General features: G+C 41.0%; 1 protein-coding gene and 1 long non-coding RNA gene across 3 annotated transcripts; one reads left to right on the forward strand and one right to left on the reverse strand.

The window, feature by feature from the left end:
* Positions 1-130: 130 nt before the first annotated feature.
* Positions 131-5,967, forward strand: LOC148396342 (uncharacterized). Of its 2 annotated transcripts, XR_015859096.1 has the most exons (4): positions 136-231; positions 2,621-2,660; positions 2,729-4,143; positions 4,247-5,967. It is a non-coding gene; the product is annotated as an uncharacterized LOC148396342 (long non-coding RNA). The 2 variants fall into 2 exon arrangements; XR_015859095.1 differs by having other exon boundaries at positions 131-231; positions 2,621-4,143.
* LOC148396343 (DENN domain-containing protein 5B-like) lies at positions 271-18,318 on the reverse strand. Its single transcript, XM_088379087.1, has 21 exons — positions 17,958-18,318; positions 14,113-14,222; positions 12,705-13,416; positions 12,459-12,646; positions 10,537-11,034; positions 9,129-9,360; positions 8,129-8,276; positions 7,023-7,101; positions 6,821-6,940; positions 6,358-6,510; positions 6,199-6,277; positions 6,034-6,100; positions 5,610-5,738; positions 5,413-5,534; positions 5,039-5,184; positions 4,716-4,834; positions 4,231-4,415; positions 4,026-4,108; positions 3,810-3,936; positions 3,139-3,313; positions 271-2,980 (listed from the first exon to the last, which is right to left on the reverse strand). Exons 1-21 carry the CDS (start codon positions 18,064-18,066, stop codon positions 2,797-2,799), a joined length of 3,765 nt encoding a protein of 1,254 aa, XP_088235213.1. The 5' UTR covers positions 18,067-18,318; the 3' UTR covers positions 271-2,796.
* Positions 18,319-18,405: the final 87 nt, after the last annotated feature.

The following is an 18,405-nucleotide window of genomic DNA, read 5'->3' on the forward strand; positions in this document are numbered from 1 at the left end:
TTAATTTGACTATGCATGACAAATCAATTCTCAAATGCATCCTTTCCTCATGTATGGGTTTCCATCACCCATTGCTTAGTTATGGATTCCTGCATTGCATCAAAACTTGCTGACAGTCTGCAGCACTGTCACCAAGTCACACCCCTTGAAAGACACTCATCCGCAGTCACGGTACAAATTTAACTCGTGCAGTAAATCAAGACACTGCTGGACTTCACAACCAAATTTAAGGTAGGTAAACAATGAGGGGGAAAAAACAATGCATTCCACTTGTTTCATTAGTAACTTTAATCTGTGACGTCACATTTTCATAAATAACCTTCATTTATTGCTCTCTCTAATCTGTATTTAAATGACAATAGAGGCTGGGTTACATAGTGCTCGCGGGGCAGTGCAGGACAAAGACAGCATTTCCTAACTGGTAAATGAAATGCAATACAGGGAACCATCGCTGTATCACAGATATTTTTGCAAGCGCTTTTAGGCGGTTTTACAGGACCCAAGCAAGTCCGAATTAGGCTTCGGTCTAGTACCACATTGTTCCACAACATGCAGGTCAGAATGGAGGTCTTCTCAAGAGATACAACATAATTAACAGCAAGAATAAGAGGTAGAGAATGTCGCAAACTAAACTTAAAAGTAAAATTGGTAGTTATTCTTAGCTTCCTGTTTTTTCTTTATTTTTGTGCAAAAGTAAACTAAGAAAACCTTGTTTTCTAAAAATGCTGAAAAATGACTTGGGCAATTAAGCTCTCAATTAAGCCAGTATGTTCTGTTGTGTTGCTTGTCTGCGTTTGAAAGGAGTTGCTTGAAAAGTTATAACCACTAACATCCATGGCTAGTTGCAGATGAAATGATATGGTTTGGGTGAACATTTCTAATGTTCAATGTGCCGTCATTTTTAGTTACAGTAGATTTCAACTGCACACTTTGCATTTTAATAATCGAACCAGTCCTTTTCCTCAAAGTGATTCCTTAACAGAAAGAGTGTGAGAATAGGCGCTAAAGAATATTTTTGCATTTTGATTCATTTAAATGTTTCAAATATCGGGGAGGATGGAAAACTGTTTTCAAAAGTTGCTAAACATATCCTTCCGATAAAAGAGGAACACTGTATAATACTTTTGTGGTTTTTACCAGCTGGTGCTCTCACTTTCATTTATAATACAAACAGTAGGACCACCATACACAGGATCAGAATCTACAGTTTGGATACAAGTATGATGTATTTTAACTGGAAAACATGTCACAATACTGAGAGATTATTAGATGAGGCAACCATATTTACAAGAAAGGAAGTGGACCTGGAATATTCTGAGTCTGATCAACACAAAAAAGTGAAGTTAACAGCGCCGATATAATAAGAAGAGCATCATAACATACCACAACACAGGGGGAACAAAGCGTTCTTTTGGTGTCGAAATAAGTAAATAAGGCCCAAGTCCTGATAGTTGGCATCACAATACACTAGCGACAAAACAAATGGATTGGCCATGCATGTGTTTCGTTATAAGTCAACAGAGTGCAAGCAACAAGAGTAGGAGGGGAGTAAACACTGAAAGGGGTAAGTACACGCTCAAGGCCAAATAGGATTATTATCTGTGTATAGGTGCATCTCATTACTAAATAAAATGTAGTCCAAAAGTTCACTTATTTCAGTAGTTCAAGTGAAACACATATTTGACCTGTGACTGACAAACAGTTTACACCAACTAACAAGTAAAAAAAAAGACTTTACTCCTAAAAAGTAAATGGAATATTTTCGGAAGCGATTCTAGCATTATGCCGTTTAAACGCTGCACTTAAATATTGGAGAACTGAAGGACTGTTCTTATTCAATTCAATTGTATTGCACAAAAAAGATGAATATTTTTTTCTTATAAATCTTTAAATAAATGTTTAAAACAGACAGTTCTTAAATATTAATTACAAATCTATTTAACTTGAAAATACAACTGAACTGTACTTAGACGATGTTTCTATTTTGTAATACACTGAGAATCACTGTGTTAAAATTACAAACACATAAAAAGAACTTGTGATTTTTAAGTGATCATTTTTTATGGGTTTATAAGTAGTATACTTAGCTTAATGCTTTCGCAAGTAGTGAAGGAGAGCTAGTGATCGATGCACTTTTTAGCCGTTTTTTGAACACAGAGAGAATTGTAAAACAGAACAGAACAGCTGCTGTCGAGCACAACTCACGCTCTGGCACTCAAATGCAGACTCGCCGATGTAACACGCCACAAAATATTTTTCTATGCGTATCACTTCCTCAATTGAACCACTGAGATAAATGAAGTTTTCCACCATATTGTCACCATAACAGTAACAATTGTCACCTGTCTTGTTACCCAGTTAATTTTTTGTCCCCTTGACACTTGACTATGACAGACCTAGAATTTTTCAGGTGAGGTTTGTGCCCAAAATGTAAAGGTAAAGCGTCAGAGGAACAAAAGTAGTCTTTTCAAGGGTATCAGCCATATGACAAGAAACAACTATGCGCTTTTTTTCTGAGCGTGCACCCGATGTGAGGTACAAAAAATAAACACTGACCGTCTGTCCATGTGAAGTTGGAATTGATGAATTTTGTCCACATATTCTTTTTTCTTCTCCACAGTGTAATCACACAAGGGGGATCTGACTACATCCCAAAGCAGGTACAGTGTGTAAAGACATTTACAGGGCAACAGGTTTGGACCTCACGCGGCATCTTTCCCGTCCACAGGGGATTTTTTTAAATATATTTTTATAGCAAATGAGGAGTTCAGAAGGGGTGACCACCGTTAGGGGACGTCAGAGGGCCACGCCCTTGACCAGCGAAGTCTCCAGCGTGACGGTGAACTCGTTGAGCGTGTGCAGGATGCGAGAGAGAGAGTGCACAGCGGTGCGGTCGCGCATCAAGGCGCCATCCTCGTAGGTGCGCGACGTTAGGGGACACTCAGCCAACAGTGGAAGCCACTGCGAAAGGAGTCGGTCCCTAAGAAGAGAACGGGCCAGATGGTTAAACATTCAATACATAGATAGTTAGCTATGTTAATTTCTTTTCGCTCATCTATAGTGTTTTGATCATATATCAAGCTAGTTGCATGAGTCGATTAGTGATCAGGTAAATGTGCGTATTGTGGAGCCTCTCACCTGACTCCCAGGCAAACCAAAAGCTGGAATTTGCCCTCTTTCCCAATGTTTCGTGGCGAAGCGCTGATGGAGTTGACGTAGTGGCACAGTAAGTCGCAAGGCGGCTCCTTTATCAGCATTGAGCCCGGAGGGTGGCCCGGCTGGTCGGCCGTCTCCATGGAAACCACAGCCTTTTCTATTACAAAGAGAAACACATATACATAACTTTAAGAATGGATATACACTGCCGTTACAAGTGCAAAATTCACATTTTATGCCTATATCAAGTTTTACAAACATTTCAACTGACAATTTTTATTTCTATGAGGTGCCAAAAAAGATTTAAAAAGAAAAATCCCACTTAAACCAGAAATTGCATACCTTCCCACTAAACTCATATGCACCCAAGAAACTGTCATACCGACCAAAAAACAACTCACAAAAAAATTCGGTGTCATAAAAAAAAACACCTAAAAAAAACTTTCTCACCCAAAAAACGTGTGACACACACAAAAAAAATCATACATCAAAACCCCTTTCAACTCATACAAAAAAAATCTCACACTATCTATCCAAAAGTCCAAATATAGCCTTAGATTTAACATCAAGTAAAAGTGGAATGGAGTTGAATTCAGTTAGGAAGCCTATAGAAGGAGACCAACACAAAGTTTATATTACATCGAATAACTCACCGACAAAGTCCCAAACAAACACATTTCTCTGGAAAAGACGACTGGACTTGAAGCCATGGAGGAGGAACTTCTCCAAAGAGGGAACCAGGCCTCCCTCGCCACATAGCAACATGGTCAGGTTGCCTCGCTGCCAGAATTGAAAGGGACAAAGAGAGACATTTTCACATTAGTAAATATATGGCCTGAAATTGATTATGTTACATTCCATACACACACCTCTTGTTCAGGTTTGTGAAAGTGCTTGACGAGATTATTAGCTGCTTCCCTCATGTCTTCATGGACTTCAACAGACAGCACTCCTGCCAAGAGACAAAAACAAGAGTACAGTCAGAGAGTGAGAGCAAGTACACGAACTGCCATTGCTCACAAACAATACTGTCTTCTATCAAGAAGAAGTTAACGTGTACTTTTCCATACGTACTCGTCCTGTTTCCAAGGGATCCCAGCACAGCACGTACGCCCTGGGAAGGCGAAGCTAACTCTGGCGGCGTCCCGGTCCATCTTCCAAAATCCTCCTCGCCACCAGGTGACACCAACTGCCCAATGAGGACTCGTTCCAAGCTGCCGTCGCCCACGCCTTTCCCCAACCATCGGCCACAAGGGAATCTGGCAGGGAGGACCATGCATATTTTAGAAGCAGAAGAAAAAATGATGCAGGGAAAAAAGATTGTCCTGAAGTGCACCTGCAGAACTACACATGTTACCAAACTAGAGCAGCTTGTGCTTGTATTTGATTTTATTCGAATGAGTAGGTGAACCTAATTTTGCGGCTGGTGAGTGTACCCAAAGAGGAAGTGTAAAAACCTGGCTGGCGGAGCACAAATGGCACACATTAAAAACTAGAGCGTCGTCTATTTTGGATATTTGAAAAGCATGTAGCCTTCAAAGAGTGACTGCTATTCTTACTTGTATGTGTGTCCCGTGATCTCATTGTAGACCATCACACAGTCAATGAGACACTTGGCAAGCAGGCCCGAGTTCTCCTGTCCCAGCTGCAAAGTACTCAGTCGGCCCAGGTTCTTACACTGGAACAAAAACAACTGTTGTTTACGCAAACTCATAAGCTGTGATAATTTTATTATGATGAAATGAATGCTATTGTTTTATCCTTTTTATTTGTAATTTTTTTATAATTTTTTGTATTTTTTTATAAATACATATACATCTTATTATAATAATAATTATAATATATATATAATATTATAAATGTTTTTATTTATGAGACAAACCTGGAAAAAAATCTCCTGGGTATTCTTGGGGATCTGCCTCACTCCAGAATCTCCCATTTCTCCAGACACACACACCCACGGGTTGACCGTCGCCATGGCGATGCTCAGCTTCTTCATGGGGATGATAGCGACTCGATAGGGAATGTCTGTAGAGAGGCGGGTTGTTTTTTAGCAATAATATCATTGCTTGTTTTTATCATCCATCTGTTAGTCTATTCATCCATCTATCTATTCATCTATTTGTTGTCATTAACAGTTTTTTCTTTCTTCCGTGTAAAACACTCTGGATTTGCATTGCGTATGAATGGTGCTGTTCAAATAACCTTGCCTTGTCTATGGGTGCTTTTGTCACAGTTTTATTTGTATTGACTCACTGATGGAGGCAAAGGCGCGCGTGAAGCAAAGATAGTCCACCGTGTTGAGAGAAAGAAGGTGGAATAGAAACTGTTCTCTTTCTTCCTCGCAGAGAAGGAAGGCGTGAGGCTTGTATAGCTGTCTGCGTAGAAAACCAAAAGCAAAACAAGGTCATAAAATGGCACAAGAAAAAGACAGGATGAAATTCATTGTTTACCTAAGCAACTCCTGGTTTGTAAGCATCTCTTTAAGGTGCTGTGAGAGCATCTTCTTCTCCAGGGTCAAGCTGATCCAGGCCCGGGCTTGTGCCACCTCAGACATTCCCTCACTCATCGTCTGGATAAACCTGAAAGAAGAAAAAAATATGCACATCAAGAATATTAAGTAGTAATTTGGACACGAGAGGTTTGTCGGTCAAATGTTTGCCGCTGCTGTTTGCCGGCTTGGCGATGGACGCTGCCGGCCTGACGCTACTGCTGGTCAGCGTGTTTGTGAATATGCGCTCGGCCGACAGTCAGTTCTACGGCGTGTAAATAAAATGTGTCATTTTTACTACCACAAAAAATGGCATTTTTATTTCCGTTGTACATTTTCCATCTGTTTTCCAAGTGATTCTAGAATTCAAACATATTGTTACTCACCTCATATCTTGTACCAAGGATCCTTTTTGAAGGACAGCGCCATCGTCATATGTTCTCTGCTCTGTGCCTGGATATATTTGACAGAAGCAAAAACTGAATCTCACGCAGGGATAAAAGGAACCTTGGACTACACTAGATGATGTCTAATGCTTCATTCCAATCTACCTGGAGATTCAGCAGGCACCTCTGTTTTCTCTAAAGCTGCTTGGTAATGAAGCAGATGCGACCACAGAGCTGACTTTCCCTGTTTAAACATACCAACACACATCTGTTAGTGCCCTGAAAACATTTTCATTTGGTTGACGTGAGGATGCAGGATCTGACCTGTTTCATCTGCAGACCGTGGCCCCAGGTTCTCTCCAGTAGGTCGCACAGACCGTGAATCAGAGTGTTCTCCTGCAGGCCGGTGATATTGACCTCCCCTTGACCCACTTCCACATTCTCCTTCCCCATCCTCTCCATCAACATACGTTTGGTCTAGAAGAGTAGAGAGAATTGAAAAGCAATAGACCAATTCAGAATGTTGATAAAAAAAAGACATCAATTGTCAAACGGACTGAATGCTGACCGTAATTAAAAATTTTAACAGTAAGTAAAGACATTGTAAATATTCTCATTGAGGACTGGCTAATTGAATTCTTGGATTAGTGCAAGAATTTTTCCACTGAAATGGATGATGCAATGTCCTCTACGAGCATGCAAGCCATTGTTTTCCTGCATTACTCAAAGATTCCAAACACCACCTAGCAGAGATAATGACTTTTGTAGACTATCAAGAGAATCTCACCTTCAGTCGACACTCGTTCAGCAGTCCTTGAACAAACTCTCTGTGCGTCTGAGCGATGACTTGAGGTGACAGGTCCAGAAATTTAAGATGGTTAAGGTGTTTTCTTACCAATGGGTGCTTCTGCAGAGGGAACCAAAATCAACCAAGATATAAGGGAAGCGTGTTTTTGTACAGACTTGTGTTTGAACGGCAAACAAAGCACCTGTCTTTGTTCAGCATCAGGCTCTGCTGATGTCCTCCAGGAATCGGATCTGCGTGATGCTGTGACACGACTGGACCGCCTGGACGTAAACACACATTTTGCACTGAAGAAACTGCAGGTACCAAATACTCCAAAAATACCATCCTTGTGTAAAGTGAGTTCTAACACTGCTCAATAGCAAATTTTAATCAGAGATAGCTTTATGAGTCTCCAAAGATATTTTTTGTGCTGATTTCAAAACTGTCTTTGATTTTGTAAATCTGTATATTATTATTATTATTATTATTATTATTATTATTATTATTATTATTAGACAGATTCAGAAAAAAATCCTAGAAAGATTTACTTGCATTGCGTCTTTGAATCAGGTACCAACATTAGTTGACTAGAGAATTTTGGTATTGCTTTGTATGATGTAAATAGCACTTGCTGCAAGCAACTAGCACTCTTCTCTTGAAAGAGTGTAAGTGTGAGTGTGAGTGTCATCTACTGCAGTGTGCAAATGAGTTTACTTTATGCCATCAGCGTTAATCATGGCAGAAAGAGCTGTAGCAGAAAGAGCTGTGACTGACTACATTGAAGCAAGCCAAGTGCAATATAAAAGCAGTCCATTTACAATCCACAAAAAGACAATCAAGCTGATTCGTAACCCCGATTTGGAAGTGTGCCTTGAATCCAAACTGTAATACAGTGAGCCCCGGCTATAAACTACATCATTATGGTTCGGCGTTTGCGCCATTGATATACTGTAGATTTTCAAGCAATTTTTTTTTTTAGTTTGTATGTGTTGATTTTCCATGTGTGTTAAAGTATAAGTTGCCTGAAAGTTTATTATTACTGTAACTATGCTATACTGTAAAGTGACTTGTTCTTGAATACATAAACACATAATAATAATTTATTATTAATAATAATTTATCATTATTATGATCATACAGTACATTTAATTTGTCCAGATTTTTTGCACGTGGCTAGAATCAAGCCCAGTGATCCCCCGTGAGAATCTGTGGTTCACTATTCATTTTCTGACTGATAACGTCATCCTCCCCTTTGTATGACACCATCTGCTTTAGACATTGTTCGTCAACCCGGGATGAAAGACTCACTTGGTGCTTTGGGAGTGTATGAGGACATCTGCCTGCAGCTTGGGAAAGTAGCCCGGCTGGTGGCGACCCTGGCCGATCCTCATGTCCAGGAGGTGTGGGTGTATGGCGGTGTGGTCGGCCTTCAGCAGCCTGCGCTCGATGGCCTGAGCTGCATGCATGGACACAAAGTTTACATACAGTCATGGAAACACAACGGGGCTTGTCACTTAGAGGGGAAACAAAGGCCTGTTCATAGAAGATGCCATTCTAATACTAACTCAAGCTCAAATTAAATAAATAAAAAACACAACACATACAATGAGTGTTTATATACTGTTGAATTACCAGGTTTTCTGACACATGATGTAAAGAAAGGCAAACACACAGTGATGGTGGCACCGTCATATATTCGTCATACATTCAAAAGAGCTAAATGAGCAGACTGGAAGAAGGGACACAAAAACAGCTCATCCCCCACCACATTCTTTGACGCACCCCCATCTTTAATGCTCTTCCATCCGCACCCCGCCCCCTCTAAGCAGCCTTATTCCTGCACTCGTTTTGCCTTTTATGGAAATTGACTTTGATATTCATACAAGAAATGTTTTATTCGGTTTGATGTTCTTGTGCGCAATAATGCTGCAGAGAATCATCAACTGAACACAAACCAGATGGGCAACTCTGATTAAATATTTTTTTTCTCCTTTCTTAAACATTTTTCTTGATTGATATTTAAATGAATAATGAGTGCATCTTGTTAGCAAATTTCATGTAAATGCAATGAGTTATCTACGAATGTATTTAAAATTGCAATCGACTACATAACAAATACAAGATACGTAAATATTAAAACACGCCTTACAAACACATTGTGAATTCATGTGTAGAAAATATTGTACGTTTCGTCTGTGTACGTCCATGAAAGAGGCGGGGCCAAGAAGTGTGACCTTTGCTGCATGACAACCCGTGGCAAAAATGACAAAATACGTTTTGATGTTGTCATTATACATTTCCAGGGTACCTGATTCAAAGAGCGTGGAGCATTTCCTGTAGCGGCTCCCGGGAGAGTCGGCCTGGTCCGTGTCGTAGAGTCGCTCCCTTTCCAGGCGACTGTCAAAGAGCTGTTGCAGTGGCTCGCGATCAGCCCAGCGAGAGATCACCTTGCCGTCGGCAAAAGATGAAAACATAGACGTCTCCAGGAAGCGGGATAGGAAATGCAAGTGGGTCACAGGCTGAGCTGAGAGGAAGGCACCCTGGGATACGGAAGGTCCACAAGGAAATAATGTTGAGTGAGATGCTACATCTTAAATAAAATTAAGATTGACATATTGATGATCAATATTACAAGATTATATATAACAATATTGAGCCAAGGCACACATCAAAACTGACACAGGAATATTTGGCATTTTCAAAATCACTTTTTTGCCATTACTTTGGACAAAAAAACAGCCAATTCATGATTATGTAACATGGCAAAAAATCAATTTAAAAATTTTTTTTTCAATCATTTTGTGGGAAAATCTCAAATTTTTGTGTGTAGGCCCAAGTTTCACCTATATATACGATCAGCTCACTCCATGTTGGGTAAAAAGAATCCAAAACAAACAGCACCAAAAAAAAATTGGATAGCATTCCATACTAGTTAATGCAATTTTAGGCAATTTAACCGAGCTGTTGTTAGGTGCTTCGATTTACTAGAGGCGCACACATTAAAAAATAGCATTATTATCTGCCAGGAAACATGACTGTATGAAATGCTGTAAATAGTACAAAACAATTTCACACGGTGAAGAAACAAACAGCAAAAAAGCGTGGGAAAGTACAAAGAAAAGTAAAGGTTTGCTCTGCTGGCTGGTGCACTTCATGACCTGCAGCTAATATGTCCAATTAGATGCACATAAGGGGGAAGCCGCACCAGCCTCAACTCGAAACTCAAACCTTGGAGTCATTTGTGTACTTAAGTTATTTTTGTCAGTAATCCAAAGCTCTCTGATAACCTGGCAAGTCCGCTTAGTTTCTGAACTTTAATGGATACTCCATTCGTGCTTTATTCCAGAGAATAAACGAACACCTTTTGTTTCTCTCATTCCCTGTGGGGCTGGGGGGAATTAAGTTAGACAATAGAGGTTCCAAGTAAAGTGGTTCCGTGCTATTCCACAGTTCAAAAAAAAAACCCTCTTGAATCTTGAATTCTGACATCTATTGAGAAAAGATGCAGTATAATAGAAGAAGGCCTCCATTTAAGATGCAGAGAAAATATATGTACAAATCACCTTCGAAATTTTAGTACATAATTACATCAATGTCCATTTTCAGTTTTTTTTTTGTTGAAAAAGATAAACAAATTTGACTTTACTTGAATCTCTTCTAGAATATTCCTGGGGGGGAAAAAAAACGCAAAAAAACCCAACAAATGTTCACTTTACCTTGTCGAAGTTGAACGTTCCCTCTCGATTACTCATCCAGGAATCTAAATCGTGTGCACTGTGGATGACGAACTCCTCATAGCGGCCAAACATTGTAGCGAATCGTCCGGCAAACACCTCCCTTAGTTGAATGTTCATCTTCGCATCACTCAAAGCCTTCTCTTCTTCCTCCAATACGCGCCCCAGCGTCTTCTCTTGGCCTGATAACTTGTCTCCTCCGCACCTCCAAGCCAGAGCCTGCAGCCTCTCTAACGCTTCCAGCTCTTCTCCCCTGAGGTTCCCGTTCCTTCTGTCCTCCATCAGATCCTCCAAGACTAGGCTGCTCAGTTGAGGGGAGGCCGGGGTGGGCTTTGTGAGGGCACTTCCCTGCAGGGGGACCCCAAAATGCTGCAGAATGTCGCTCAGTTCCCGCACTAGCTCAGCTTGGTCCGGAAAGGAAGGGAGACCCTCTGGAGGGTCCACGCAGTGGTTGTCAATGTCCACGAAGCAAAGGTTGGCCTATGCAGGAGGAAAAAAAAATTCAATCACCTCTCCCATCAGATAATTAAAATTGCATGAAACTATGCAGTCCTTCATATCTTGGAGGCAAACCGGAAGAGCTGGAAACATTCAATTAAGATCTCACATCAAGATTTCCATCCGCTCAATTGGTTCTTGCCACTTTGAAACCCCGAAAGAGGATGAGCTGAGCTTTTGCAGCAAGAGAAGAAAGAAGAGACCGCTAGCACTGCACAAAATTACATTCATTACCGCCAAGAAACAAGCATTTGCACCTTAAGATTAAAATGAAGTAAAAAATGTTTTATGGAAATCCCAAGCAAGCAGAGAACATGCCAACACAGCAAAAGCCAAGATTCAAACCCAAGCCTGAATACTGTTAAGACAAACATGCTAAGCGAGTTTTTTTTTTTGTACTTTTGTGAATTGATTACATATCCAAAACCATGAGTTTATATGTGTTTTATATTGGAATAAAATTCTCTATTGAAGAGACAATGTTGTCCTTTTTGTCTATTAGCTACTCATTCTGATATTGCTAAGCTTTTTTATCTACAAAGTTAAAGCTTTTTTTCATATTCAAACGTTATAGCAAGTAATTACTCTAATTTGTTCATTTTGACCCGTTTCTTGTACCTAAATGTTAGTCAACATTTTTCAAATAGCTCTCAGAGGTTCTCTCAAAGAGGTTCTGTAATCACAATAAAATGTTGCTAAGTCGATTTATCTCAGATAGGGACTACTAATTATTATCTTTGCAAAAATGCATTTCTTGACCTGAAATCATTGTACAGATATAGCCAGGGAAATATCACAGTCGAAGTAGCGCAGCTTAGTCAGTAGCCACACAACCTTGAGCAACGACCTCTGACAGTCAGATTAATGCCTCAGGGGGGACGATTGGAAGGTACACGTTGATCCAGCCTGACTCAGCTTCATCCTCCTACTCTCTTCACTTCCTGGTTTGTTTTGAAGGTTGTTTCCCACCCCGTGTCATCAAATTGCACAGAAAAACAATGTGATGATTAAGTCACATGAATTATTCACTATCTCTCATGCTCATACACTGCAGCCTTTCATCCATGCCCCCAAGTGACTCGGTTGCCTTCTTTCTAGGGCAATTTTAAAAGAGGCTGGGTCGAGATATTCACACAGCATGCAGTGATGTTGCACGATTGACTGGATTAGTGAGCTGGGTACAGCAGAAAATAACAAATATCTGGTTCAAGAGGGAATATTGCGCAAGATCTCAAATGTCACGTAAAGTGGAAATACAGTATAAAGTAAAAGAGACTTTTTAGTGGCTTGTAAACAAATCAAATGTCAACCCAAGTAAATTTTCAGCTGCTAATTTTTGAAGATGTTGTGTCTGCATCACAGTGGCGCTAATTGACAAAATTATTTCAAAATCCAGAATTTCACACCTCATGAGGCAGGTGGAGGGAGGCTCGCTGAGCGCCATCCCTGCGTTGGATGCCCATTAGGAAAGGTACAGGAGCGTCCAGGAGGTGGTGTAAAGGTGTAGAAATGATGGGAAGGTAGATGTGCTGCCACTGGAAGGGGAACAACAATGTCGTGATGCCCTCCGCCACTGTCATCAAGCGTTGGTAGTCTAAGGAGGAAGATCAGCAGTGAAGACACACTTATGGTTCTAAAGAAGATTTTCATACCTTGAGAGTAGAGCAGGATTTGCGTCTCCAGGAGGGAGCATGTAAGCAGCTGCACCATGTTGTCCACGCCAAGCAAGGAGAAGGCTTCCCTCAGAGGATACTCCCCGAGAGGAAGCTCACCGGGGCCGGGCCGTTGACACAAGATGGGGCCCTGCACGCCGTGAAACCTCAGCGAGCGGCCGGGCGGCGGCAGAGGCACCTCATAGAGGATGTTGTGAATGTAGCTTTCCAGCGGGAGAGGTGGCGCCGTTTGAGAGGCGACGGCCTGGTGAAGCTGAGACAGGAAGTGGCGAGACGCTCCGAGGAAGGGGAGCGGCGTGAGGAGGCAGAGGGCTTTGGACACGTACAGCGTGTCATGAGACGGGTCGAAGGAGCCGGCGCAACCCAGACAGGTGGCGGCGGCGTTGCCGGCCGCTAGAGACTCGCCGTCAGACTCATCCAGGCTGCTCCCCAGTGAGTCCATGCTCGAAGTGGAGGGAGATGAAGCGGACGAGGGGGCGGAAGAAGAGGAAGCGGAGTGATGCTCCACGTGGTGCATCCTGTGAAGGGTCTGCATGGCTGTGATGATCTGCGCACCTGTCACCTCCTCGTAGAAGGTGTGGACAAAGCCGTAGGAGCGTGTGCCGTCCTCAAATCCGATGGTGAAGGAGTGAAAGTGAGACTCCAGGCGGTCGGCCTGAGTCCGGAAAGAAAGACCCCTCGGCATGCAGAGCTGATGACGCAGAGGGAGAATGACAACAGTGACAAAAATGTAACAGTTTCGCAACAGTTGCATACAGTACAGTGAGTGGTGCCTTGCAAAAATGGAAACAAATTAGTTGCGCCTGATAAAGATCATTTGTAGTAAATGAATAATTTCTGGTTTAATCAACTAAAATTCCAACTGTCACTACATGTCACCATTCAAAGTCAATTATTTGTAGTAAATAATTTTCTGACTATTTAACCTCAATTTAGCCTGTCAGGATATGTGGCTGTCATAAAAAGCTAAACAAAAGTACATTATCTTTCATTTTGAAAAAAATCTGACTAACTGTAATTCTGCATTTCACTATACTATACGAAGCTGGCATACAGAATTGACTGAAGATACACTATTTGCAGTAAATGATAACATTTGGACCAATTAACTGAAATTCTACCTGTCACTGAAAGTTGAAGAAAGAAAAGACAGGAGATGACAATCTAAGCTTTTATCTGATCTGTTTTTTCTTCATTACAACAATAAACATATTCAAAAATAAAGTCAAACATTGTTTTGTTTACACAGTATATCATCTGCAGCCAAACTATTTGTAGCTACCTGTATTTTGTCATTTGCATAAACATCACACCGATTTAAACCACTGGTATTCATTTTTAACCAGAAAACTCCTCCTTACTAGTTGAACTAATTCCACATTCTCACCGTGTTGACAGCATCCTTATTGAAGGGGTTCCTGTCTGTGCTCTCGGGGTAGTGAACCAGAACCCTAGATTTGAAGGACCGGTGAATGGGGCTCTGCTCAAAGCTCTCTCCTGAAAATCAATTGAGAGAAAATTTGTTTTAACTGATGCACAATAGACGGAAAGTGAACATTGCAAGAACACATGTCAAAATCATGCTTCTTTAGTGGTTGCACTCAAATCTCCATGTTACAAATGGTGACTGTGTCAGAAGCCCGGAAGAGAAAATCGCCCCGTCTTGAAAGTATGCAAAAAAAAGCAAGTAAGGAACTGAATTGAACCCAAATAAGCCTCAATGTGCTCTGCAGCTGATTAGCAACTGGTTCAGGGTGTAGTTCACCGTTTGTAGGTCAGTCAGATGGAATAGACTCCAGCACCCCGTCACCCCGAACATGATAAGTGGCATTGAAAATGGATGGGCGGTGAGCAAAGAGCCAGATAAGTCTTCTCCAATTACTTGTGTTTAAAGCAGGGAAGTCAAACTCTGGCCCACAGGTCAAATTTGGCCCGCAGTGTAATTCTATTTAGCCCACGCCGACAAATTGTACATCAACTTGAATACTAAAATTGTCAATACTAAAATTGCAAATTGTCTTCACTTTTACAAAATAGAGATGTTACTAATAAATTTTATTACCATTAATCTTTTTTTAAATTTGAATAGTTCTTACTAGTCTCCAATTTCAAAACTACTTATTTATCAGTTTGTTATGTAGCCTTTACTGTACAGAATAATATGAGAAGTTCATACATTTATTTGGGTTGACAATCATAATGGCCCTCCAAACTATGACTACGATGCAACAAAAATGAGTTTGACACCCCTGGTTTAAAGTGTTTCGTCTGGTTTGACTGAACGGCAGCTGCAAAAGAATGACTCGCCCTTGAGCAGATGAGGACACACATATCAAGTGAAGGAGATTAAAATAGCAGCCGGCATCAGTTGCTTCTAACGTATAGCCAGTACTCCACTAGATTTTCTGGCAGGTATCTGTACTTTACTAGGGCATTTATTTTTCTGACAATTTCTTATTTAAACTATTTTGTGGTTTTGTTTTGTGGGGTCAGGGAGTCCTCGTCATTCCCCTTCAAGCACTCCCCCCATGACCGTCATCTGGAGCGAACGGGTCGAAGCTGAAGCCTCAGCCAGGCGGCATTCCAACGGGCAGCGTCATGTGAAATTTGATTAGGCTGCACAACACACTGCACTGCATTGAGGAACCAACAACAGCAGATTGTTCCTGAGTGCTTGGCAATTCTCTATTGACTCACATTCGAGAGCTCAAACGTCTCAACATACATAAATCGTTGAGAAATCTTGTTTGTGTAGAATAATTTCAGTTTAGGAGTTCCAACAATCGATGGATTAAAATGTCAAACACTAAATAGTAGTCAATTTTGTAGATTTATCATATAAAAAAGAATGTCAAATGGGTAATTACTACATAGTTTTGACTTATTCACAAATTACCATATAAATTTAAAGGTGTTTTTATTTAAACTTTGTTTTAATCTTTGAGGACAGTTTTAGTGTACTATACAGGAAATTGTTTATTTGGAGGTTACCTACCTGGAACAGATTACAATCTAAAAGTCTTTTTTTATGTATGGTTTTGCCCCACCCACACATTAAACACACCTTTTAAAGGATACTTTGACTCTCGAAAAACATGACTGGCAGAATGAAGAGACTCACTCGTACAGTTTTGAGGCAAGCTTAAGTCAAGCTGCTTTTGTCACTTCCTGATGAAGTTTACCATAAAACTGACACTAGATTTAAGTACAGTACCCTTGGACGCATTGATGCGTATTGCACCCAATTAGTTTACTGAAAAGTTCCATGGACAATGTTATCAAAACAAATCTTAATCCCAATCCTGCACATTCAGCAGTTGTCTAGTCTCATGGTGCGAAACAACAAATTTAACAAGCCATTGAACACACACACACATGGATGTCCTCTGTTTTCACAGACATGGAAAATGATGTGAACAATTTTATATTTTCAAACTCCAAATGAGTGAATAGCCATAATATGTCAAATATGTATAATGTGTAAATCCTTTTCATAACATGAGATCAGTCCTCATACTCCCCAAAAGGAAACACAGATAATGTCATCATCAGAAAAAAACTCCTGCTGTACAGTACAGCACAAGAACGAAGAGTACAGATAATTAGATATGACATAAACTCGGTACATTAGAGATGCAAGGACCATTAAATGACATGAGTAATGCTGTATTTCAACCGAGGGAGAGTTAGTCCAGGCTGACTTAACGCTACCAGTACCAAAAAAAGGATTAAGGTACCTTGCCGGCGAAATTGATACTTTACTGGAATTATTTTGTCTACGTGGCTGACAGACACGCACCAAACCTGTCTACGAGGTGTGTTACAAAGCCACTTGATAAAAACATATCCAAGATGGCACTGATGACTAATGTCTGGAATTATATGAAGAATTCAAAGAGCAACAGGTTAGACTTCCCTTCAAGTGAATTATTTTGTGATAAACCATCTTGTTCCTGACTGGCTGCATTTGACAAGGCAAGGAAATAATATTGTGCTAGCTGAGTAAAATGTTCTGCATTTGTTGTACTGTTGAATAAAAATTAATGAAAGAAATTCACTTTACACACAAACATTTTCACCTCTTGGTGTACTCACCTTTGTTGCCAGGGTTATACATTATGTTGACTGTTGATTTATTTTGATTAACTTATAATTTTCACAGTTAGGGGTGTGAGATAAGAATGTATGACTAACTCTCCTGCTCTGTTGCGGCTTAAGGCCCAATGTTCCCATGAAGGCAGGAAATCCCTTGAAGGAGCATATCCTGCTGCCGCTTCTGCTGCAGTGGCGAGGCGATGGCCTGCTGTTACATAAGCAGATTGACAGCGATCGCAAGCACCCAAGCAGCGGAGCGGTCACCCTCTCAGTGGGAAGCCAGCGATTAAAGGCGATGCAGTTAGTTAGAAGACAAAAAGTCATTGGCAGCTTTAACATCAGCAGGGTTATTCCTTCCATCCCTGCCAGACTAGTGTCGCATTTAATATCATAGTGACGGAGGGCTATTGTTTTTTTCCACAATTCTAACCAAGACATGACGTTTGATGTTCCAGACAGAATTTGTCTACGTCACGGTTCACTGTCAACACGGAGGACAAAATCAACTGAAATCTTCCCATTTCTCTTTGCTCCATTAGTAAATAAAAGCCGAATGGCCCCCTTCACAAGAGAAGAGCATCTCCCTGCGTCGATTGTTATTGCCATGACAACCCCTTGGACATCTTACACAATCAATCACAAAAACACCTTCCCTTAAGTCTGGATAATGTCACCAAAATAGGATTGTTTTTTTTTTTAAATATGAGCTGGGCAAACATTTAGGGAAATTAAGATTTTTTAGGATTGGAATATGACAGAGGTGGAAAGAAATCCTGCTAATATTAAGAAAAACTATCTTGTGAATGATGCACCTAAATATTGTGCTGAATAATGATGGGCTAAACACAATAGGATGCTGGTCGAATGTCAGTTTATGTCTTTCTTTTGGCGAGTTATGCTGAAATATATTTAAAATGAAGGCCCCAGTATTTTATTAGATGTGCCTTCAGAGTAGTGGATGATATTTATTTAAAAAATATATGTATATATATATGGATATTAAAATTGAGCTGACAGGCTTCCTAGAGGATCTCATACTTGTAAACAACGACGTTAAACACACTAAATTGACCACATTCTCCTCTAAAACACACATATATTGACATTTAGAGGCTTGTCGGGTATTTGTTTTGCTACCTGCTCCATCGTCCGGCTCCAGGCCCGTCTCCGGGTCCAGTCCACACACGACGAAGTAGTGGGCGAAGCGGCAAGAAGCCGATCCGGTAGCCGCCGCGATGGTGCTCATCCTCGGTCACACGGAGAAAGAAAGATACGTAGAAATCGGTCTAAGCGTCCCGCTGCTGGTTCCACATAGCCAGGTCGAGCCGATCGCTTCGGAGGAACGTCGCCTGCCTGGATTACTGGCAGGGCGTCGTTCGCGTTAGGATCCGGCTGGTATAGTGGAGGAGAAGCACCGGATGGTACGACGGTCATCTAGTGAGGGTTGGCCGGGGGAGGAGGCAGCGTGTAGGGCCCGGGGAGGAGGGAGGCGCAGGGGAAGTGGGGTGAGATGGACGCTGGAGGAGGCGGAACAAAGACATTGAACGGATCATCATCATCACTGCTTCTTGGAAACGGTTTCTTA

The sequence above is a fragment of the Syngnathus floridae genome, chromosome 6, assembly GCF_059516105.1.
Source record: "Syngnathus floridae isolate MCC-2025c chromosome 6, RoL_Sflo_1.0, whole genome shotgun sequence".
In the NCBI taxonomy this organism is placed as follows: Eukaryota; Metazoa; Chordata; class Actinopteri; order Syngnathiformes; family Syngnathidae; genus Syngnathus; species Syngnathus floridae.